We start from the raw sequence: 22,691 nt of genomic DNA on the forward strand, positions 1-22,691 counted from the left end.
AACAGAGGAAGAAATGAGCTCTTCGCTAATTCCTTAGAGAGCCCAAACGCGGTGAGACGGTGGCCTGGACTTGGCGCCAAACCTGAAATGGCTGGAGAGCGCAGCGGCGGGTGGGGGGGGTCACACCTTTCCTCAGGGCTGGCTCCGCTCCCCACTACGAGTTAACGGGGATCAAACCTCCAGCAGAAAGGAGCGCCTTCGAGCCGGGTACGGGTGGTTTCAGAGCTCAGCGATGCCCTGTGCACCAAGGAGAACTGCAGCAGAGGCTGTTCTCCCCTCCCGCATCACCAGAGCTGTCCTTCCAAGCTTCCCTTCGCCTCCCGAGAGCGCAGGCTGCCCCGCAGCCTCTGCCTGCTGCAGAGCGTGGTTTGGGCTGCCACCCGGGTACTGCGAGCCCAGCGGCTCATCCTGCGCCACCGGCTGCATTTTTCACTTCTTGACTTTTCTAGAAAGTGACAAGTTAGCTCTCTTTCGGTACTTACCTTCCTTCTTTACTTTTTCACCTCCTTCCTAGCCTTGTATAGACAAGCCTTGCAGGAAATACTAAAGGATCAGAAGAATAGGACTCAATGAATCTGGAGTTGAGTCCGCTAGCAATCCTGTAGCACAAGGACTCAGCTTTCTGCCCCCGCACCCAGCATTTCTTCAGAGTGGTTGATGGTTTTTCTTGCCCATATTCCCTTTCAAAAAAACCTAAATAAAGTTATTACTGTATCAAGCTAAGTCAGTGAGCCCACAACAGTCTCTTGGGAAAGATTTCAGGACATTAGAGGCAGCATTTAACAAGATTTTCAACCATAAGATAAAATGAAAGGGGTAGAGACACCACAGTGCTGCTCTTCATTCATTTCAAGAGCCACTGGTAGCAAGGCTGGTTGTGTGGAAACCGTCCCTGCCACGAGTATTTTCACAAAAAAAGAAACAAATCCAAAGCACGGATTAATTCCTGGAGATGCTGCTGACACTGCTGCCTTTATCAGAGAAAGAAAGGGGGTATTCACTGGGGCTGGGCCGTTGCTTTCTGTACGCAGTATAGTAACAGGACATCAGTCTGTTTATTGTCATCTGCTTTATCTCCCAGTATAGCCCCCAATTCTCAGAAGTGGGATTTCATGCTGTATCCGAAGCACGGATAGCTTGGCCTGGCTGCTCTCTGCCTGACAAGAGGATGAAATGAAATAGCAAGCAAGCATTTATCCATCCCAGGACATTCAGCTCCCTCCTGGCTTGGACGGGGCCGTTTTTGCAGGCTGACCGCCCCATGATCACGGACACATCCAACGAGCTGCAAAGGTCAGTCCCGTGCTCGCAGCCCCGTCTGGGAATGATGTGGGATCTGCCGGGTGCCTTCGGGACATTGGCTGGCCGTCAGCCCGCAGAGCGCACGGTCAGGGCGCTCCCAGCCTCAGGCGTGCCCAGACCCCTTCCAGACCCCTTCCAAAACACGGCCACCGGCCCTGGGGCCACGGCTGAAGGCTCCTGGAGCATCTGCACCGCTTGGGAGGCGATGGGGGCCACTGGGGCACCCCCCAAACAGGCATTCTCAGGGGTAACTTGCTGCATTTATCCCTAACCTCGGCCGCTGAGACAGCCTGGCTGGTGTTTTGGTTACAGGCAGGTCTAAGTTACACAACCTCGCCCACAACTTCTTTTTAAAGAAAAGAGACTTCGAGACGTCTTAATTACAAAATGACATTTAAAAGTTGTCAGGGTTTATTATCTCGTCACACAGAGTAATGATTCACTTCACATGTTGTAACCAGAAGGTTAACAGTAGGCTGAGCCCTTCCCTTCCCCTCCTCATTGTACAGTGCCACGAGTATGGCGTTGCAGTGGATACAAAACTCGCAGTATGTGGAAGGACGTTACAATTAAAAAGTGGATTTTTACCCAAGTGACCTGGAAAGCATTTCCAAGCATCCTGCCGGTTCGGGTTGCTCTGCTCTGACATCGTTCCTCTGCTTGTACCTGTCCTTTTCAGTGGCAGAACTGAGATTTCCAGGCTGTGTTCCCGTGTCCGCGGGGGACGGCACGGACTGGCTCGTCACGACAGAAGAGGAGCAGCACGACGTGACATCGGCTTGCATCGCCTGGGCTGCCAGCGTGGTCCCTTTCTGCAGCACTTCAGTGTGGCTACTTGAGTGCACTAAAACCAAACAAAACCCCACGACGACACACAAGTTTTTATGGCGAGGAAGCTGAAGCTGAACATACACGCAGTGACTGACAAGCCCAGAGTCTTGGTTTGTGGCTGCACGTTGCAGGACCGTTGTGACCACATCTGACAAGTCTTCCAGCTGTTTAAAGAACTGCTGTGGCTGCAGGAGGCACCTCGAGATTGGCTCTGGTTTGGGGAACTTTGTACAGTGATTTTCTTCCTGCTGATGAAGAGGATGCGCATCCCCACGGAGACCTCTACAGCCTAAGTACCTCAGGTGGTGCTGCTTTTCCAAAGCCTGGAACAAACAAACAATTCAGTTTGCTGTTTCAGACCTCTCTTAATTTGTCTGTTGCCAAGTTATTTGTTGGGCTTCTGGGTTGGGTTGTTTGGGGTTTTTTTTGGTGGTTTTGTTTTGTTTTTTGAACTCGGGGCTTATTGCTATTCCATTGTCAATAGTGCGTAGCAGAAAGAGCTGAGATTTAACAGAACTAAAACTCTTTGGAACCTCAACAACAGGCTGTGTGTTGTGGCTGATGTGCTTTCACAATCCCTTTCTTTCCAGTTTTTCCAGTATGGCCTGAATTCTGTGGACGGACTCTTTCCTGGCCTGCCGAACACTGTCCTGGCCACCAGTCTCGATGGAATCCAGTTCCAACAGCAGCTTGGTCAACATCTCCTCCAAAAGCCGGTAGGATTTATCTGTCTTTTTTCCGACAAATTCATCCACCTCTTCCTCCAGCTGTTCAGCCTCCCCCATAACGTGGAGGATTCTCTGAATCTCTGGCTGGCTGGCTGCAGAATTTGTTGAAGGCTGGTCACCAGGTTTAAAACCAGCCTCCCGGTTCCCAGGCAAAAGCTTCCGAGATGCAGTGTCGTACATTTGGGGCTGTGCGCTGTACTGCACCTTGGGGTTTGAGGGGGATGGCTTGGCGTTGAGCGGAGTGGCTGGCCTGTGGTCATTCATTGTCCCAGAGTGCTGGTGATTGACATCGGAATAGTAGTTGTGTTGGTTCGTACTTTGCTCAGGTTTGTCGTAAGCAGTATCCTACAGTCAGAAGGGGGGAAAAAAAAAAAATCTTTAAGTGCGTTTCCCTTAAAGCCAGGTTTTTAATCTTGCGCTCCACAGGCAGGCAGGGCTGAGGGAACTGGGCAGCAGGTGACACCGTGACTGCTTTGAGGTGGGCATGCCTGGGAGGACAGGGCAGACCGGGTTATGCACGATGTTACCAGGGATATGGGCAGCATTTTCCAGACTGTCACACACCGTGATGTCATAACACATCACGTCCCTGCGGGCTGGCACCCTGTGTCCTGCCAAGCGGGCTGGTTTCTGCGAGAAGTCCCAAAGAGGGAGACGGGACCCACGCTCGTCCCTGGCTGTTAAAGAGCAGATCCCCGGCAAGAGGCACGTGTCTAGAAGAAACAGTGTGAGCCACTGAACGCTCGTTACCCGTGACCAGGGGAGATGCTAAATAGATTTCAACATGGTCCCGTTTGGATATTCTGCAGAAGGCCCTTCTCTGCAGGTAGCACACTTTTGAACCGTTCCCAAATATCAGCAGCCCCCAGCCCCGAATCCACACATCCCCCCATCAGGGCTGCTGCTGCACGTGCCAGGGCTGCTGCCAAGAGTCATTTGACTCCTGAGCAAACCCAGAGGAAGCCGAGATGAACGGACCCCACCAAATGCATCATCTCCTTAGATTTTTTTTTTGCTTAAAACATTCCTCAGTAGAGGATGACCGTGCCCAAACCAAGCACCTGTAGAGGAATACCAGAGTCTGCAAACCGACCCGCAGGTTAGTCCCACACTCTGCGGGAGGATTTCTGACAGCGTTAGCTGCTTGGGAAAAAAGAGCTGGACAAGCAAGACAAGGTTTGACCCATTTCAAGACCTGCCCTGGGACGTCTGGTATCTCCAGTACCTTTCTGAAATGACAGCTGTGGATTTTGGTATGCAAATAGATTTTGCTGGCAGTACTCTGGATACCTGCTGCTTTGTTTCTACCTAAACCAACTGTGCTCAGAGAAAGGGGCATTCCCAGGAGACAGAGGCAGGCTTTGAGGAAAGCTCTATAATCTAGGAGGTCTGAGCGCAGCCGGGACCCAGCACAGGCGCTGTGGAAGCATCGGCTGTACCTTAGAGTCCCACGCAGGAGGGTGGGAAGGAGCTCCACTGCTGGTCCAGGATGGGTGCGAATCGGAGCCGAAGAGGTTCCCGTGCACCGAAGCAGCGGGCCACGCGTAACGCGGCTGCACCCCATAGACGGTGGGGGGAGCCCACGTCTCCTCCGGGGGTCTGGGCTGCGGCGTGACCCCTGGGTTGTTGTCTCCGTATGGATACTGTGGGATGGGCATTCCCGGGGTCTGCAAGAAAAGGGAGGTACAGGCGTTACCCCTGGAGTCACTCTGAGCACCGTTCCCTCCAGACAGCCCTGGGAACTGCTGCAGCATCAGGCTTGCTGCCCGATTCCTGCTTTCCTAGCCCACAAGCTCAGAGTCTCAGGACAATGGGGTGACCACGAGTTTTTATAAGAAGAAAACCAGGCAGGGCAAGCTGCTCAAGGCACAACAGCCATTACGACCCACGGATCCATCGGAGGAGGCACTGTGGGCTTTCCCTCCGCTGCAGCCCCATAAAACAACTTCTTGTGCCCCGGGAACTGCAAGCCCGGCAGCTGCACCGACACCGGGGCTGGAAATTGCTGTGGCCGGTGCCCGGCTTCTTACCTGCGGTGGGGAGTAGCCGGGAATGTGCTGCCTCCTGAGAGAGGACCCTTCGGCAGGGCAGTCCGGCGGGGCGTAGCTCCAGGGGGGAGCGGGCGACGGGGGCCGGTACATGCCCGCAGACTCCGCAGGGTAGGGGGTCCGCGGGGGCCCGGAGCCATAGTACCCCCGTGTCTGCGGCAGGCCGGCGTAACGCGGGGCAGCGCCGGGAGCCGGAGGGTACGGGGGGCTGTAGGCTCCGTTTGCGTAGGGAGAATCCATTGCCTGGGGAGAAGGGAAGAGCAGAGGAAAGGTGATGGGCTGTGGACATGGGGGCTCTGGTCCGGCCCAGCAGCAGCCCGGGGAAAGAGGACTGACCCTTCCTGCAGCGTTTACTAGGCCGTTCCTTTGTCCCCAAGCTGATTTGCCCCAGTTTTAAGTTTTCCTGCTCTAACGTGGCTTGGTGTTGGCCACTGTCTGCCTCACGCTTTGGTCCCACTGCCCTCGCAGCACGCTCGGGGAGACGGGCAGCGTCGGGGGCATTGCAGGGGGATGGATTTGTCTGGAGGGTGGGAAGAGAGGGGATACGCTAAGCTTAACCATGCTGCACTCAGCTAAGCTTTGCTCAGAAATACGCCTACAGTTCCTCCCAGCAGGCAGCCCTTAGGAGGTTCAACCCCGTCAATGTAGTCACCGACTGGTAGATGAAAAAAATACTCCAGGAAAGTTCCTTTCCTCTTTCAGTCTGCAAACAGAAATGATGCAAGCGGACGAGATCTACCAGTTCTGGGGCCCGAGGGTGTTCGGATCACCGAGCCGCAGCCGCAGGAGCAGCCGGCTTGGAGAACTTGTCGTATGAAAGGTCTGTGCGTCCAGAAGGTTTGTGAGACTTTATCGGAGTACATTCAAGTAATCAATGCGTATTGAACGTGAGCTTCCATCTAACCACAGAGGCAACAATTAAGCGTTAGGATTTCAGGAGCTCACGGATGACTCCCTGTAGCTTTGGGCAAAGCAGTTTTTTGCCCGCGAGCTGCTTCACGGAGGAGAGGTTGCGTCACCCGCGTGCCGGGATTTATGAAAGAGCCGGATCAAACCTACACGTCCCATGGGATTAAAACAAACCACAGTTATGTCTGGACAGCAGACAACCTCTTTGGAAAGAGTAAAGCCTTTCCCTTCAGATAGTATTTACGCAATAGCCCCTAAAAAAGAGTTATTGCTGCAATAAGAACAACAAGTAGATCCTGAGAAGGGCAAATCATGGGACCGGGGTGCAGCGGGACGGGTGATGCTTTTTTCCCCGCTCTGCCCCGAGCTTGCCGCCCCGGCGCTGCTGGCTCCTTTCCGTCGGTGGGGTCTGTCGTACAAACGCCGCCGTTGATGTGGCCGGCGTCTTTAGCCTTGGAAGAGGGGGACGTGGCCGGGATCGGCTCCTCCAGCCTCGCGCTCGCGCCGGGGGAGAGGCAGCGCCTGCCGGTCGGTGAGGGGCCGGTTAGCCGGGACCGGGACACGCCGGGCCCGGCCATGGCCAGCTCTCACCGGCCGTCCGGGCAGCAAAGCCGCCGGCGATGGCGGCGTTTCCCCGGCGATCTCTTCGTTAAAATACGTGCCCTAGAAATGTCACCTTGAACTGGAGATGAAGGTAGAGCTTGACGGCGTTCATCGCTCTATGTGTCTTTCCCCAGTTGGACCCCCCCGCCGGAGCCTCGTGGGCCGAGAGAGCGGATTTTTAAGGCAAACGGATCCTTTTGGAAATCAAGCCACGGGAGCGGAGAAAAATAACTAAGTCGGGCTTTAGGAGGTAAGAGCTGAGCTTAAAGACCCGGACAGCACTCACGGCTCCGCGCCGCTGCCCCGGGTGTGCTGGGGGAGCGGTAGCGGCGGCGCAGCGCTGACCCGCAGAGCCGGGCTCCCTCCTCCCCCGGCGGCGGAACCGGCCCGGTCGTGTCGGTAAGGGGGGGCTCGGCGGCCCGTTAGCGGGGGAGCAGAGACAAGGGTCCGGCCCTGCCCTCCCCGCCGGGCGGCCCGCAACCAGGGGATGGAGACCGCGGCTGCCCCCGCCCCCGCCCCGGTCCCGGTCCCGGCCCGGCCGCCTCGGGGACGGGCGGCGAGCGGGCTCCAGCCCCGGTGGCTCGGCTCAACGGCCGGGATCGGGGCGGCCGCCTTCCCCCCCCCGCCCGCCGTTACCTGCGCCGCCGCCGCCGCCGGCGGGCGGGGGGACCCGGGGGGCCACGGCGGGCCCGGCTCGGCGGCGCGGCCGCGGGGCTCCATGGCCGCCGCCCCGCCCGGCCCCGCCGCCCGTCACCGCCGCCAATCGGCGGCCAGGTCCCGCCCCGCCGCCCACCAATCAGCGGCCCTCCCGCCCGCGCAGCCCCCCCCCCCCCCCGCGGCTTAAAAGGGCAGCGCCGCGGTGGGCCCCGCCCGGCGGCGGCGGGGAGGTTCCGGGGCGGCGGCGGCACCGGTTCATGGCGGCGCTTCCGCTGGGGGCGGCGCGGCGGCACCATGAACTACATGCCCGGCACGGCCAGCCTCATCCAGGACATCGACAGTGAGTGCGCCGCGGGGCCGGCACCCCCTTCCCCGAGGGCACCGTCCCCCGTGGGGCGGCCGCTCCCCTCTCTTCCCCGTGGGCGGCGGGCGGACTCGCGGCTTTCCCCGGGGACCTGCCCCCCGTGGGGCGGTCGGACCCCCTGTTCCCCGCGGCTGCCGCCCGCCGTGGGGCGGTCGGACCCCCCGTTCCCCGCGGCTGCCGCCCGCCGTGGGCACCGGCCCCGCGTGGGGCTGCTGCAGAAGGCGTCCTCGCTCCCCTTCGCGCTGCTGGGGCGGTTAACTGCTCATCACTGGCTTCCCCGTGTCGTTTTGGGGGGAGGGTGTCTGTGGGGGGTGCTAATGCCCACGCGTGGCCGGGGCTGACCCTCCCGCTCTCCCTTTCCCGCAGAGAAGCACCTGGTCCTGCTGCGGGACGGCCGGACGCTCATCGGGTACCTGCGCAGCATCGACCAGTTCGGTACGTCCGCACCGGGGGCTGCCGGGGGGCTGCGGGAGCCTTCGGCCGGGCTTTGGACACGCTCCGGTGCCAGCCGTGCGCAGGGGCTGGCGAGGAGGAGGAGGAGAGCCCCGCAGCACCCGTTCGCGTGAGCTGGGCGAGGCTCCCGTCCCGCTTCCCGGAGCATCTCCCTTCCCAAACAGTGGCTTAACGGTAAAGGGAGAGTTTGGATGTGGTGAGATTTACCCATCTCGTGGTCCCTGCTTAGCGCAGCGGCTGCGCCGCCTGCAGTAACGGCCCCACCGTCTGCCGGTCCTGACCAGGAGCGTGCGTTTCCTTGGCTAAAAACAACGTGAATTTTGAAAGAAATCGGTTTCGTTGTGCGTAGAGCGATGTGATTCCAGGTCGCGTTTTTAGGGCACGTTTGTCTTGTGGATTAAACGCCCGCCTGTGCGTCCCCCTGGACTTGGTGCTTCACAGAGATTTCTCTCAGAACTGGGTGCTTCCCGCTGCCCAAATTGCGTCCAGCACTGATGCTCTGGCATCCCTTTTTGGGCAGAAATAGCCCTGGACACGCGCGGGTGATGTCTGTGCTCCCGACCGAGTGCCTTGGTCCTTGCCCGGAACCCACAGCACCAACAACGCCGTTGTTTTCTCTGCCGTCGTCTGCACCTGGTGCTTGGGTGGGCTCGGGTCTGAGCTCGCCGTCCTGCCTGCCCTGCCTGCGCAGGCTGCGGCAGCTGGAGGGCAGAGGCTGCCTCGTGGCGCGGGAGCTGCTCTGCTGCTCCCCAAGTGCTGCGTCCATCGCTGCAGCCGCTGCGTTTCAGCCGGGGAGACGGTCGGTGCCTTCGGTGATCCGGTTCAGGAGACCTGCGCGAAAGCGCCGGTGCCGTCGCTGCTCTGGGTTTTCTGCCTGGCTGGGATGGGACACCCTAGCTAGAAAACACAGTGAAATATGGATTATTTTCTCTCTCTCTCTCTCTCTCTCTTGATCGCTGCAGCAAACTTGGTGTTGCACCAGACTGTGGAGCGCATCCATGTGGGCAAGAAGTATGGGGACATCCCTCGAGGCATCTTTGTTGTGAGAGGCGAGAACGTTGTTCTGCTGGGGGAGATAGTAAGTAAGCGGCTCCTTCTGCCTGCTCTCTGCCTGCTGCCGGCCCGGGTCTGGGACTGAGCTGGTGGTGGTTGTGGTGACGTGACGCAGGCAGCACCGCCGAGGCGGCCACCGGAGCTGGGTGTCCGTCTTGTCTGTCTGCCATGAAATACGGTCACTGTCCCGTTGTGGGGGCTGAAATTTGTCCCCTCCCGGGGCCGGTTCAGGCTGAACCGTCGGGAAGACGCCCTCGCGTATCCGCGAGCGGGGGCAGAGGTGCCGTCATGCAGCTGCAGCTCCTCTGGGACGACGTGAGGGGTGAAGAGCGATACGTGGGCTGGCGAGCGGAGGGAGACGTGGGGAGGCCCTGGCCTGTGTGCGGCATTGCTGGAGGGTGCCATGAGTGGCTGCCTGGGGGGCTGTCACCTCCCTGCTGGCTCGGCACTGGGGGACACCGTCCGGGATGGGCTGGGGAGGAGTCGAGCGCCGTCTTGTTCGCTTCGGCCCTTTGGGCTGAGCTCAGCCTGGCTGCTCCTGGCAGCCCCCTCCCATCCACAGCTGGCCCGGGTGTCCCTGGCTGTCCTGGGGGTCCCTGCCCGCATTCCCACCCGTCAGGGTGCCGCTAGCACCTCTGTTTTGCATCACCTCTTGACGGGACTCATGAAAGACGTGTGGGCACGGGCTCACCATGGTCCGTGGGCCTCTGGGGCTCGCCTGGAGGAGACCGTCCTGCACCTGCAAATCCGTGACCCAGGGAGAACGCGAGCGTTTACAGGACCAAATCCCCGGGCCGCCTTTGAGCTAGTTAGCCCTGAGCTTGGGTGCTCGCCTCGGGAACCGTCCTGCTCCAACAACTTTGGCAAGAGCGATGGAGCCCATCGTCCATGGCGCAGCGATGCCCGCTCTCCCCGGGGCACAGAGCCCAGCCAGGCGCTTGTAGGAAGCGCTCGGACGGCACCGAAGCCCGAGCGCAGGAGGGGTGCGCGTGTCAGCGTCCCGGTGGAGACGCGGGTGCGGATCCGCCCCAGACCTTTGCCGTCCCCGCTGGCTTTTGGCCGCTGCAGACCGGTGCTGCCTGGCCGGTGAGGCGCGCTCGGTGGAGGCGACGTCGGCCCAGCCCCGAGCTGCCCCACGGGCAGAGCGGTGCCCGGAGCATCCCACCAGCAGAGCTGCGTGTCTTGGCCACGGCGGCTGCCTTGCGGTGCTAAACGGGCTGTTTCTCTTGCAGGACCTGGAGAAGGAGAGCGACACGCCTCTGCAGCAGGTCTCCATCGAGGAGATCCTGGAGGAGCAGCGGGTGGAGCAGCAGGCCAAGCAGGAATCGGAGAAACTGAAAGTGCAGGCGCTGAAGGAGCGGGGCCTCTCTGTCCCGCGGGCGGACACCCTGGACGAGTACTAGATGTGCGGCCCCTCGGACCTTCCCTCCGTGGCAGAGCCAGGGGTGCTTTGTGATCGCCCGTGCGTGGGCAGATCTCTTTGGAAAGGCGGTTTTTATTTTCAGATTGTGTTTTCTGTGGCGCAGATAACTAAAAAAATCACGCCTTTTGTTTCTCCTTACGGAGAAGGAGGAACGAAGGCGTTTGGCTGCGCTTGGAGGCGGCCAGGCGCGCTGGGGAGCGCGAGCGTTTGTGTTCAGGAGGCAAATCGCTTGGTCCTTTGGGTTTGTTTGCTTTTTCCTCCTCACGTGACTCTGGGTGAGAGTTTTCCTTGACGTGTAAATAAATCCTAGATCTCAACAACGATGGTTTTGCCTGTGTTCAGCACCTGACGCTTTCCCCTCTCTCGGGACGACTGCCCTCGCGCCAGCCCTTGTCCCGGTCGGGCGCTGTGCAGGGGGGAGATGGGACCCTTGGTCCCGCCACGGGCTGGGCTCGCTCCGAGGAAAAGCTTAAGGATATGGTGAGATCGCTCCCTCTGGGATGGGGAGCGGGACCTGGGTACCCCCCGCACCCCGAGAAGGGCTGCTGCCTCCCCCCAGCCAGGCTGCGGCTGCTCCCCTGCAGCTGAGCCCACTAATTACCCACTGACGAAGAGCCGCCGCAGCTGGGCTGGCCCTGCTGCACCCGGGGCGCCGGCAGCCCCTCTGCCTCCCCTCCGGCAGCGTCTCCTCGCCTCCGTGCTGTGGAGGAGCCGGCGCGGCGGCTGCAGCAGGTAGGAGACTCCTTCGCGTCAAGCTCGTCCCGATGCTCTTCGGTGATGGCGTCGGGCGGGAGCCTTCCCGCGCCGTGGCGGTGAGCGGCAGCGGTTGGTTTTGGGTTGGCTTTGGGCAGCTGCCAGGCTGTGGGAGCCTCCTGCGCACAGGCAGGAAAGAGCAAACCTCGGCGGCGGCGAGCGGCGCGGGCTCTCCCTGCGAAACCCCTTTCGGTTCGCTTCCCCGTGGAGTGAAACGCGCTCTCGGGGGAGCGCCTGTGCTGGGGGGGCGGGCAGAGGGGGTCCCCACGAGTGGGTTTTCCCTTCCAAAGCGGCTCGCTTCTCCGCGGGACGAGCCCCGCTCTGCTCGCTGGTGCACCCACCGAGTACGAGCGGCTCCGCCTGCAGCCCTCCGGGGAAGCAAACGGCCAGCGCAGACGGGGCCGGCCCCCCAAAAACGCGCTTCCCCGCGGCCTGCGCCGTGGGCTTCTCGCTTGTGGGGAGCGAAGGCGTCTTCCCTGTTGTGTTTGCTCGTGTCGGCTCGAGTGGGGTAGGGCGAGTTTGGTGGTAGAAAAGGTGTAAACAAGGAAATGCAATTTCTTGCTTTAATGAAAAGGAACCCAAGGCTTTGTGGAGGCGGCGGTGGCTCCTGCAGCTGGAAAATCGCCGCCGGGAGGAAACGGCTTTTTCGGTTTCGTTGTTCTGCCCCTGTGGCTTTGGGGGGCAGCGGGGTGTTTTGGGGTGAGGGGGGGGTCGGGGCGGCGATGCCGGCGGTGGCTGGGCGAGGGCCGCCCCGGCGGGGGGGTCCCGGCCCCGTGCTGCGGGTGGGTCTGGGGTCTTGGTTTTGGGGGGCTGCAGGGTGTGAGGAGGAGGAGGAGGAGGAAGGCTGCTGTGCAGCCGGCTGCGGGGGTCCGGGGGTCGGTGCCCCCACCCCGGGGGGGGGTGGTGCAAGGAGCTGGTGCCCCCCAAACCGGGGGAGCCCCAAAGCGGGGTGAGCGCTCCCGTGCGGCGGGGCGCGGCGCTGCCCCTTACATAAGCCCGTGACGCCAGGGGGCGTCCCGTGACGTCACGGCGGTGACGCACCCACACCCCCCCCCCCCGGAGGCGGCCGATTTGCGGCGGGAGGTGCCCGGACCGGACCGCCCCGCGCCGCCGGGCCGGGGCAGCGCCGCGCCGGGCATGGTGTGCGGGCGGGGGGGCTGCTCCGCCGCCCGCCGCCCCCCCCCGCCGCGCCATGGAGCTGGAGAACATCGTGGCCAACACCGTCCTGCTGAAGGCCCGCGAAGGTACCGAGCCCCCCGGCCCCCCTTCTTCCCATCCCGCTCCCCCTTCCCCTTCTTCTTCCCATCCCGCTCCCCGTTCCCACGCCGCATCCCGGCTCCCCTCCCCGCGCACCCTCCCGCGGCCCCGGTCACCCCACGCACCCCCTCCCCGGGCACCCCGGCACCCCTCCGTCCGGGGCGGGGGGTGGCCGGCTGGGCTCGTCCCGGCTGCCATCGCCGAGCCCCCGGCGGGGGACGGCTGCCCCGGTACTGGGGGACGCGTCCGTCTGTCTGTCCCACCCACCCTGCAGACCCAGGGACGCGGGGCAGAGAACGTAAAAAGCGATTTAGGTGCCGTTTCCCCCAGCGGTGCGTGTGCTGGGCTCGGGACGCGGGTCGGCTGAGAGCCGCGCTGTCCGTCCATCCGTCCGTCTGTCCGTCCGTGCCAGCAGGACGCGTCTGGTGCGGATGGGGCTCGCGCGAGCCAAACTTTGCTGGTGCCAGGACGGCTCGGTGCAGGCCTGAGCGAAACGGGCGCTGCCAGGAAAAACACGGCCTTGCCGGTGCGCCGGCGGAGCTGGGGTGGTGCCGGTGGTGCCGGTGCCGCCGCCCCGGTTTGAGCCCCGCTGGCAGCTGGGGCGAGGCCTGGGGGGCGAAAGGCTGCGGGCGTCCGCGCCCCTCCGAAAGCGGGGCTTGGCACGGGTTCCCGGGGGAGCGCGGGCGCCTTTGTTTGCTTTTGGTTTCCTTTGGAAAACCGGCGCCCTCGTCGCTAAACCTTTGTGACCGAAAAGCAAACAGCCCCGAGAGCCACCAGCGCTGGCGCAGCCCTGCGGGCGAGGCAGGGAGCGGGGCCGCTCGGAGGTGAGCCTATTTTTATTTTTTTTTTTAAATCCCAGTCTTCTAAAAGTTTCCTTACCCCCACCGTGGTCGCTTCCAGCAGCACCGGAGACGCCGCAGGGGCCCGAGAGGTGCCGGTGCCCTCGCCGGGGAGGGAGAGGTTTGGCGTTGGGAGCGTGGAGCAGCCGGCCAGGCGGTTGCACCGATGCTCCCTGCGTGGGGCTGGGCCCTGCTGCTGTCCCATGGGATGCACCATGGCCGCCCGCCTGAGCCGGAGCCTCGCCTGAGCCGGAGCTGGAGAAGGGGGTTTTGGCCTCGGGAGCGAGGGGGGGCTCTGCCACCGCGGGCGCCAAACGGGTTAATGTCGGTGTGCGATGGCTGCGAGAGGCTCCGGAAGCCGGGAAGCAGAGAGGGACGAGGGCTGGGTCCCGGCCGGGCGGCAGCTTCCCTCCCCGGCGGCGTGGGGAGGACTGGAGCCGCCGCAGCAGAAAGCTGAGACCCCGCTGGCCATGGCTGGGGTGTCCCCACGCCTGGGGGTCGCAGGCCGGCCTCGTGCTGGAAGGTGCGGGGGGCTCGGCGTGGTCCAGCCGCGGCACCCCGGAGCAGCCGTCGCCACCACCTGTAACTGTATTTGGCCAAATTCCTCCGTCCTTAGGGCATGCTGGGGGGGCTTGGCCTGGGCAGGCGGCCCTGCACCCCCGGTACTTTTGGGGGTGCTGGCAGCAGCAGTCCCATCCCACGGGCAGCCTCAGACCCAGCGTTCGGACGCGGCGTGGGTGGGTGCCGGGACCGAGCTGGGCTGCGGGTTCGGGGTCTCGGTGGTTTGAGGGGCTCCCCGAGCTGCTGCCGCCCGCTGCGCCCCTCGAAGGGGCCTTGCTCTGCTGCGGGGCCCCTGGCTTCGGCCTCGTGGCCCTTAATGCTGTGCACCCAGGGGCTTTGCAGAGGTCTCTGGCCGCCCTGGGCTTCGTGCCCAGCTCTCTGCTGGGGCTGCTGGAGCTTTTGAGGGAGCGCTGATGTCCCCGAGGGCTCCTAAAGCTCAGGGAGGCAAAAGGGCTTGTCCGCCCGCGGAAGTGCCCGGGATAAAAACCCAGGAGCGTGCAGGCACGGAGGAGATAACAGGCGGTGAGTAAGGCTTTATGGCTCGCCGGGGCGGGGGCAGCCGGGTCCGCACCTCGCTGGGCATCAGTGCCGTCGCACCGCGCACCGGCTGGTGACGGGGGACCTGGGGGAACACGCTCCTGCCCGCCGCAGGTGTAACGCACCTCCCCGTGGGTGCCGCGGTGTTCGGTACCTGGGCTCCTTTCCGCTGAGGAACAGTTTTATTTTGCTGTCAGCAGCTTTTCTGGTTGCCGCGGTCGGCAGCGGCAGCGTCCACGCGGGGTTTCCCGGCGCGGTTCCCTTGCGGGGAGCAGGGCCGAGGCGAGCGCCGATTTCTCGTTTTCTCTTTCCTGCTGCCTGCAGGCGACTGGCTCTCGTTTGTACGGGCAGGGAGCAGGCAGCAGTGGGATGCCCCAGCACGGCTGCCGGCTGCTCGCCGCGTGTCCTCTTTCCCGGCTGCCCTGACCCTGCAGAAGATGCTGCGGGAGAGGGGCCGGGATGTCCCCGTCGGTGCTCTGCTGCCCAGCACCGAGGGGCCCGTGCTGGCGGGAGGGTGGCGGTGCCCAGGCCCCCTGCCCTGCCTGCAGCCCCGCGCCGGGCCAGGAAGGGCTGCCAGCCCTTCGTGCGGCTCCGCCGGCTGCCGGGATCCGGCTCCACCCTGGGAAGCCGAGGCGAGGGCAGGGTCGCTTCCGCAGGGGGCTGCGGGACGTGGGCTGGGGTGGTCCTGCCCCGCGGCGGGCTGGGGTCGGGGCTCGGTGCCTGCACCTGCCCGCAGGGACGCATGCGCTGCCTGCGCGGGTGCGGGCACTGCCTGTAGTGGAGATGGCAACGATGTCTCTGCCTCTGGCCAGCATGGAAAGCTGCCTGGGCTACCGTGGCACGGGGGTCCCCGCTTCACAGGTCCAGGACCGTGGGGTGCAGCCTGATGCTCTGGGATGCAAATGGGGAGCTGAAACCCCCGGGAGCAGCCGTGTGCGGCAGGAGCAGACAGCACTCGCCGGGGCTCCCGCCTGCCCGGGTGCCAGCTTGGCACAAGGATTGTATGTGATATATGGGTTTTTTTCCCCTTTACGTTGAGGTCTTTGGGTCTTGCACAGGCTCTAGCTCCATGTCCTGGTGGGACCCGCTGCGGCGGGTGGTGGCTGGGGGCCCTGGGCACGGGACGGGATGGGTTTTGCTTTGCCCGAGCACACTACGGGTGGAGGAGCGGGTCCCACTCCGAGCCCCGCTGCCCTGGGGCCTCGGTGGAGCTGGGGTGGCTCTGCCACGGGTTGATTTTGGTGCAGTTTCACCTGGGGATGGGACGTGCACTGGGGACGTGGTGCTCTTCCCCGCTCACCCTGGCTGTGCCGTGCCTGGCACGCCGCAGGGGGACCCGACCGGGGAAGGAGGATGCTGCAGCAGGAGCATGTGTGGAGGTAAAACACTTCTGCCTTGAACTTCCCCGTGTGCTCAGCTCTCCTCCTTCCCACCCGGCTCCCAGCCGTTCCCCAGCGGCACCGTCCCAGCCCGCAGTGAGCTCCGGCAGAGGCCAGCCGAGAGCGCGTCCCCGGGGCTCAGCCGGGGGAGATGCATTGGGGCACAGGTGACGAGCATTAATTTATTTTCATCGTCGCAGCAAACAAGTTGAAATTTGGAAGGAGCGCCGTAAAGCGTCGGGCGGTGCGGTGTGCCGGGGCGGGTACCTGCAGAGTCTGTGGAAAAGGCAGGGAGGGAATTGCGTGGGCAGCGTGCCGCTGAGCCCGGCCACAAAGCCGCAGCCTCTGGGCGTCCCTGCGAGGTCGGGGCTGCCTGGGCCGCCCGTGTCAGATGGCTCCTCCTTGTCTGGGCATCACCCCCTTGCCAGCCACCCGGGGGGCTCCAGCCCGGGCACCGCGGGGCGAGGGGAGCGGCTGCTCCTCTTCCTTGGGTGCTGAGTGCTCAGGACCCTGTGCCACCGGTGTCAGGGTGAACAAGGTGCCCGGGGACCCGCGCCCCCTCGCCGCTGAGGCCGCTCCGCTGGCTGGCGCGGGGCGATTCCTGCTGGAGGAAGCGAGCCGATGACGGCAGGAAGCTCTGCCCGGCCGAAACGCCGGCCCGGCCGGAGCCCAGCACCACGGCGTCTCACGGGCTCGCCTCGGCGTCACCGGGGCCGGCGGCGGGCGGTGCTGGCCGGCCACCAGCTCAGAGCTGCGCTGATGTCAGGTCCCTGCAGGGATGACTTCACGCGCCAAGCATCTGCCTGCGAGCCCGGGAGGAGCGGCTGCTGCTGTGGGGCCATGCCTCTGCCCCCTCCTCGTCCCCAGAGAGTCCCCGTCCCCGAGGAGGCAGAGGCCGGGCTGCTGCAGCCCCATGTGCAAGATGAGCGGTTTGGTGGGGAGATAGGAAACCAGATGTTTGTGGGAGGGAGCGACACAGGGCCGTGGCGTTGTTTGGGGAAGAAGCCTGCACCCACCGGGCTCGGCCTCCCCCGGCACCGGGCGATGCCGAGGAGATCCCGTTCCTGCCCTGGAGCGGGGCTGGGAGCCGTGACCGGGCGGGGATCCCCTCGGCTGTTCAGGGCGAGGGTCCCCTTGGGGGTCAGAGCCCTCTCCAGGGCTGAGGGCGTTCTCCCACGTGGCTTCAGAGTTGCGCAAAGCCCCAGTGCTGGCGGTGTGTGGGTACGTGGGTGAGCAATGGGTTTTGGGGACCAGCAGTGATGGGATGGAGGGGAAACCCCAAGCTGGGCAACTCTGCAGGACTGGGCAGGGGCTCTGCTGCCCCGTTCCCCCTGTCGCCGGCCGGGCTGGGGCAGCGATGCCCATCCTGCCAGCGTGACCTCTTCTCCCTCTCCCCCCGGCTGCAGGAGGTGGCGGCAAGCGGAAAGGCAGGAGCAAGAAGTGGAGGGAGATCCTCCGGTTCCCGCACATCAGCCAGTGCGATGAGCTGCGGAAGGGCCTGGGTGAGCCGGGGAGGGCGCCGGGAGCCGGCAGAACCGGCTCGCGGGTCCCGGCACGGCGCCGGGTCGCGGCCGTGCTGGGGACACGGCGGGCGCGGGGCCGCGGCATGTGCTCAGCACGGTGCGTGGCACATCCCGCCTTCCCTTGCAGAGCAGGACTACGGCAGCCTGTGCCAGAAGCAGCCCATCGGCCGGCTGCTCTTCCGGCAGTTCTGCGAGACGCGGCCGGAGCTCCTGCGCTGCATCCGCTTCCTGGACGCCGTGGTGAGGGACCCCGCAGGATGCCACCGTGCCGGCTCTGCTTGGGGACGGCGACGTGCACAGGCGTTTTCCCGGGATGGGGCTGGTCGGGGTTTTGCTGAGTCCCATGGCAGGTTTGCAGCGTGAGCCCCAGGGCAGTGGCTGCGGAGCGGTACCCGGGGAGGCAGAGACCACCCCATCCCAGTGCGCTGCGGGTTTCTCTCTGGGCCATGCTGGAGGAAGGGGGCTTTCCATCCCAGCAAGCTCAAAATGCTGCGGGAGAATCCATCCATGCCTGCTGCAAGGTTAACCCCGGTGCCAGGAGATTTCAGATGCTGGCGAATTGGAGACAGGAGCCTCATAAAATGATCCGTGTTTCCCGTTACGGCACGGTTTGTGTCAGCAGCGGGTGCGTGCCCTGCGCAGCAGGCTTGGCTTTCCAGGGCTGCCCGGGGGGCCGCCGGGGGAGCAGCCGGAGCCTCTCGGATGTGCAAAGACCAACAGCCGTGGGGGCTGCTAATGGAAAACACGTGCCTGTAAAACGGCCCCTGCTTGTGCCGGCTCTCAGAGCTCTTGTAGGACGTTTTTCCCCCCTTTTTGAATAAATAGAGCTGCCCGGGCTGCAGCGGGCCTGGGTCTGGCAGCTCGCTCCCCTGCCTGCTGCGGGGAGCCGTGTGGGAGACCCCCTGGGGCTGCCAGTCCACCCTGAGCCCCTGGTGCAGGCAGCTGCCTGTGGCATGGGGGCAGGCAGCTCCCTCACCCCACGGCTGGGGCAGACGGGCCTCGTTTGGGGCGGCCGGGGGCTCGGCAGGGAGCCGTGCCCGGTGCCGCTGCCTGCAGCACCCTCCTCTCCCCGGGCATCCCAGGCGGACTACGAGCTCTCCCCGGATGAGAAGCGGAAGGAGATGGGGGAGGAGATCATCGGCCGGTTCCTCAAGCAGGAGGTGAGTCCTGGGGGGCTTTCCCCACCCCAGGCAGCCGGAGCAGGATGGGGCGAGGATGGGATGGGAGCAGGGGCAGCGGCAGGGGGAGTAGGGGGGTCCCTTGCTGGCCACAGAGCCGCATCCCTGCTCTCCGGGCATCCCAGCGGCACCCGTCACCCAGCCGGGATCACGGGTGGGATGCGGGAGCGATGCAGCCGGGGTGTGGGTGCGCATCCGTCTGCTCCCCTCGGCAGTCCCCGGATTTCCTGCCCGAGGTGGGCCAGCCCCACGCCAGCCGGTGCCTGCAGGACCTGCAGAAGAGCCCCTGCAAGGACCTCTTCAGCAGCTGCCTGCGGTGAGTGCCCTGCCCGGGGACGGGCGGCCGGGGCGGCTGCGGGCGACACCAACCGTCCCCGCTCCCCCCGTAGCCCCCTGCACGAGTACCTGAGCGGGGATCCCTTCGCCGACTACCGGGACAGCATGTATTTCGACCGGTTCCTGCAGTGGAAGTACCTGGAGAGGTGAGTGGGAGGTCTGGGGGGGTCCGAGGGGTCTTGGGAGGGGGTCTAGGGGGTGACGTGCCCAGGGCTGTGCGTTGCAGGCAGTCGGTCACCAAGGACACGTTTCGGCAGTACCGGATCCTGGGCAAGGGCGGTTTCGGAGAGGTACGGCCACCGCGGGAGGAGCGGGGGGTGATGGCGGGCTGGTAGGGGCTCACCCCGCCGCCGTCCCCCCCAAGGTGTGCGCCTGCCAGGTGCGGGCCACAGGGAAGATGTACGCCTGCAAGAAGCTGGAGAAGAAGCGGATCAAGAAGCGGAAAGGGGAGGCGATGGCCCTGAACGAGAAGCAGATCCTGGAGAAGGTCAACAGCCGGTTCGTGGTGCGTGTTGCGCTCTCCTGGGGGGCCGGGGCGCCGGGGGGGCCGGGGCCGGCGCTGACGGCCGGGGCGGGCGTGCAGGTGAGTCTGGCGTACGCCTACGAGACAAAGGACGCGCTCTGCCTGGTGCTGACCATCATGAACGGCGGCGACCTCAAGTTCCACATCTACAACATGGGCAACCCCGGCTTCGAGGACGAGCGCGTGGTTTTCTACGCGGCGGAGATCTGCTGCGGGCTCCAGCACCTGCACCAGGAGGGCATCGTCTACCGGTGAGCGGGGCCTGGGCACGGGGCCGGCGGGGCGGCCGGATGGGACCGCTCTGTGCTGAGCCATCCGTCCATCTGTCCTGCAGGGACCTGAAGCCGGAGAACATCCTGCTGGATGATGATGGTGAGGAGGGAGCTACTGGGTCTGGCTCTGCCTGGGCTCTTGGCTTTGGGGAGGGGTCTCCGTGCGCCTCCCGGAGGGTCTCTGGCTGTGTTTTGGGGAGGACGCGCAGGGATGCGGGATGGCCCTTCCCTGGGATGCTGCCCTCCGTGCAGGGGTCTGGGATGCTGCCCTCCATGGAGGACATCTTCCCTGGGATGATGCCCTCAACCCGCTCCCTGCCCTAGGCCACATCAGGATCTCTGACCTGGGGCTGGCTATCAAGATCCCCGAGGGCGAGACCATCCGCGGCCGCGTGGGCACCGTCGGCTACATGGGTGAGCGTGGGGGGCTGCGCCGGCCGGGCTGGCCCGGGGGTCCCCGTGCCACGGTGAGCCTGGCCGCTGACGGTTTTGGGGCCGTGCCTCACAGCCCCAGAGGTGATCAACAACGAGCGCTACACCTTCAGCCCCGACTGGTGGGGCCTGGGCTGCCTGGTGTACGAGATGATCGAGGGGCAGTCGCCCTTCCGCGCCCGCAAGGAGCGGGTGAAGAGGGAGGAGGTGGAGAAGCGGGTGCAGGAGGACCAGGAGCTGTACTCGGACAAGTTCAGTGAGGATGCTCGGGCCATCTGCAAGATGGTGAGCTGGGGAGCGGCTGGTCCCCGCGGGGACCGGGGCTGGCTCCATCCCCTCGCCGTGACTGCCCGTCCCCCTCCCCAGCTCCTGGCCAAGGACCCCAAGCAGCGGCTGGGCTGCGGGGCTGACGGGGCGGCCGAGGTGAAGCGCCATCCCTTCTTCAGGACCATCAACTTCAAGCGCCTGGAGGCCGGCATCATGACGCCCTCCTTCGTGCCGGACGTAAGGGGCAGGGCAGGGGTGGGCAGCCGCGGTGGGGGGCCGGCCCCGCTCCCCCCACTGACGCCTCTCTGGCTCCCGCAGCCCCGGGCGGTTTATTGCAAGGATGTGCTGGACATCGAGCAGTTCTCGACGGTGAAGGGCGTCAACCTGGACCAAACTGACAACGATTTCTATGCCAAGTTCGCCACCGGCAGCGTCTCCATCCCCTGGCAGAACGAGGTACCGGGAGCACGGGGCACCGGGGGGGTCCGGCCCTGCTGCAGCACCGCCGGGGCTGCCCATGCCCGTCCCCCCGGTGACCCGACCCCCCCAGATGATCGAGACTGAGTGCTTCAAGGACCTCAATGTGTTCGGACCCAGTGGGACCCGCTCCCCTGACCTGGACTGGAGGCAGCTGCCCGAGCCCCCCAAGCGGAGCCTTCTGCAGAGGCTCTTCCGACGCCATGTAAGAGACGGGGAGGTATTTTTTGGGGGGGGTCTCCCTAAGACCCCCCTGGCTCACTGCCTGGTGTCTGTCTGTCCCTTGCAGCCGGCCGAGTACACCATCGGCACCACCATCCACCCCCCCGACCCGGCCGCCGTGAACTCGCACCCTCCTACGGCCAACTCCGCCTGCCGAGCCCCGGCCACGGCACCGGCACCATCCTGACCCCTCTCGCCGTCCCGGGGGGAGCCACCGGGGCCGGGCAGCCCCCAGGCCCCCCTGTGCCCTCTCAGGGTTGTCTTGGACCAGGGCCGGGGTCTCCGGGGATGCTGGCGGAGGCGAGGCAGGACGCCGGCGCGGGCAGGGGGTGATGGAGGGGCACTGGGGCGGGAGCAGGGTTTGCCAGACCCGGACCCTGGCAGCTCCCCAGCCCCTTTCCCCCAGCCCCACGGCATATCCAGCCTGTTCTCGGGGGCTTCTGCTGCAGGACCACCCCCCCTCGCCCCCCCGGCCGCTGCTGGGGAAGGGGCCAGGGAAGGGACCTATTTTTGCTGCGTTTGAGCCCGTTATCTTATCGCCGGCTCAGTGCACGGCCTCTGCGGGCGCAGGGGGGCTGCGGGTTTATCTGCGCTCTCCAAATAGAAACAAAGGCAGCCTTGGAGCGAGGGGTGCCCCTGACTCACCCCGGCCGTGCCGCGGGGTCCCCGCAGCGGGAGGGACGGGGCCAACCCTGCAGAGCCTCCTCCTTGGGAGGACACAGCCTCCCCCCTCTTGCTCCAGCCGCCACAATGTGAATTGGGCTCAGAAAAGGGAATTTTCCCGAATGTTGCTGGGCTGGGGGTGGGTGTGGGGTGGGGGCCTCCCTCCGTCCTCAGGGGCCAGCTCAGGGCAGCCTCGGGGTGCCCCAGCCTTGCCCTGGGGCTGGCGGGGTGCACAAGGGCACAGCACCCCTGGGGCTGGGTGTGCAAGGGGCAGCGAGCACGTGTGGGTGTGCAAGGGGCAGGCAGCGCATGTGGGCGTGCAAGGGGCAGCGCGTGTGGACGTGTGAAGGGCAGGCAGCGTGTTCAGGTGTGCAAGGGGCAGCGCGTGTGGACGTGCAAAGGGAAGGCAGCATGTTTGGGTGTGCAAGGGGCAGTGCTGTGGATGTGCAAAGGGCAGGCAGCGTGTTCGGGTGTGCAAAGGACAGTGCGTGTGGACATGCAAAGAGCAGGCAGCGTGTTCGGGTGTGCAAAGGGCAGCACGTGTGGACATGCAAAGAGCAGGCGGCGTGTTCGGGTGTGCAAGGGACAGCGCGTGTGGACATGCAAAGAGCAGGCAGCGTGTTCGGGTGTGCAAGGGACAGCGCGTGTGGACATGCGAAGGGCAGGCAGCGTGCGTGGGTGTGCAAGGGGCAGCACGTGTGGACATGCAGAGAGGAGACAGCGTGTGTGTGTGTGCAAAGGACAGCGCGTGTGGACGTGCGAAGGGCAGGCAGTGTGTGTAGGTGTGCAAGGGGCAGCGCGTGTGGACGTGCAGAGAGGAGGCAGCGTGTGTGTGTGTGCAAAGGACAGCGCGTGTGGGCGTGTGTAGGTGTGCAAGGGGCCGTGCACGCAGGCTGGGGGGGCCATGCTGCGGGCACCCAGGCTCCCGTGCCTTTGGGCCCCGGTGAATCTCTGCCTCGGGCGCCTTTGGTTTACATTCAATCCGGTTTTGTACATTTGTAAGCTGTTGTAAATATTTGTACGTTGAGCGCCTGGATGTACATTTTTAAGCTAAAATCTGCAATCGGAGCTGCGTGGTGACTTTGCCTGGGGACGCGGGGG

At 64.5% G+C, this 22,691-nt stretch overlaps 4 protein-coding genes across 6 annotated transcripts in view; 3 read left to right on the plus strand and 1 right to left on the minus strand.

The window, feature by feature from the left end:
* Positions 1–6,497, plus strand: part of LOC309601840 (phospholipid phosphatase 5-like) — a gene marked incomplete at its 5' end in the record, with an annotated part of 27,386 nt that extends 20,889 nt beyond the window's left edge. For both annotated transcript variants that reach the window (XR_014230592.1, XR_014230593.1), the window contains 4 exons: positions 1,082–1,293; positions 1,982–2,435; positions 2,724–2,849; positions 5,612–6,497. The remainder of the gene's footprint in view (positions 1–1,081; positions 1,294–1,981; positions 2,436–2,723; positions 2,850–5,611) is intronic.
* LOC309601839 (BAG family molecular chaperone regulator 4-like) lies at positions 2,431–7,141 on the minus strand (the record flags this gene model as incomplete). Of its 2 annotated transcripts, none has more annotated exons than XM_082335018.1 (4): positions 2,431–3,206; positions 4,301–4,528; positions 4,892–5,152; positions 7,058–7,141. In XM_082335018.1, 4 exons carry the CDS (start codon positions 7,139–7,141, stop codon positions 2,703–2,705), a joined length of 1,077 nt encoding a protein of 358 aa, XP_082191144.1. In that variant the 3' UTR covers positions 2,431–2,702. The 2 variants fall into 2 exon arrangements, with proteins under 2 accessions (XP_082191144.1, XP_082191145.1); XM_082335019.1 differs by lacking the exon at positions 7,058–7,141 and adding an exon at positions 6,495–6,562.
* Positions 7,142–7,285: 144 nt separating this feature from the next.
* On the plus strand, positions 7,286–10,682 carry LOC309601842 (U6 snRNA-associated Sm-like protein LSm1). Its single transcript, XM_082335023.1, has 4 exons — positions 7,286–7,418; positions 7,809–7,877; positions 8,858–8,973; positions 10,181–10,682. Exons 1-4 carry the CDS (start codon positions 7,373–7,375, stop codon positions 10,349–10,351), a joined length of 402 nt encoding a protein of 133 aa, XP_082191149.1. The 5' UTR covers positions 7,286–7,372; the 3' UTR covers positions 10,352–10,682.
* A 1,567-nt stretch (positions 10,683–12,249) lies between these two features.
* LOC309601866 (G protein-coupled receptor kinase 5-like) lies at positions 12,250–22,675 on the plus strand. Its single transcript, XM_082335083.1, has 16 exons — positions 12,250–12,368; positions 17,104–17,199; positions 17,348–17,460; positions 18,303–18,380; positions 18,614–18,714; positions 18,788–18,880; positions 18,961–19,024; positions 19,099–19,239; positions 19,318–19,508; positions 19,592–19,629; positions 19,854–19,943; positions 20,038–20,246; positions 20,328–20,465; positions 20,547–20,684; positions 20,779–20,910; positions 20,995–22,675. Exons 1-16 carry the CDS (start codon positions 12,317–12,319, stop codon positions 21,112–21,114), a joined length of 1,794 nt encoding a protein of 597 aa, XP_082191209.1. The 5' UTR covers positions 12,250–12,316; the 3' UTR covers positions 21,115–22,675.
* Positions 22,676–22,691: the final 16 nt, after the last annotated feature.

This window comes from Platalea leucorodia, assembly GCF_965183815.1.
Source record: "Platalea leucorodia genome assembly, chromosome: W".
Taxonomy (NCBI): Eukaryota; Metazoa; Chordata; class Aves; order Pelecaniformes; family Threskiornithidae; genus Platalea; species Platalea leucorodia.

Excerpts from the sequence above, each read along its gene's own strand:
- LOC309601866 (XM_082335083.1), top strand. The coding sequence starts at position 12,317 with ATGGAGCTGGAGAACATCGTGGCCAACACCGTCCTGCTGAAGGCCCGC. Across the intron at positions 18,715-18,787 it reads CTCTTCAGCAGCTGCCTGCG|CCCCCTGCACGAGTACCTGA; the intron begins GTGAGTGCCCTG and ends CTCCCCCCGTAG. Across the intron at positions 19,509-19,591 it reads CAGGAGGGCATCGTCTACCG|GGACCTGAAGCCGGAGAACA; the intron begins GTGAGCGGGGCC and ends TCTGTCCTGCAG.
- LOC309601842 (XM_082335023.1), top strand. The coding sequence starts at position 7,373 with ATGAACTACATGCCCGGCACGGCCAGCCTCATCCAGGACATCGACA. Across the intron at positions 7,878-8,857 it reads GCGCAGCATCGACCAGTTCG|CAAACTTGGTGTTGCACCAG; the intron begins GTACGTCCGCAC and ends TGATCGCTGCAG. Across the intron at positions 8,974-10,180 it reads TTGTTCTGCTGGGGGAGATA|GACCTGGAGAAGGAGAGCGA; the intron begins GTAAGTAAGCGG and ends TTTCTCTTGCAG.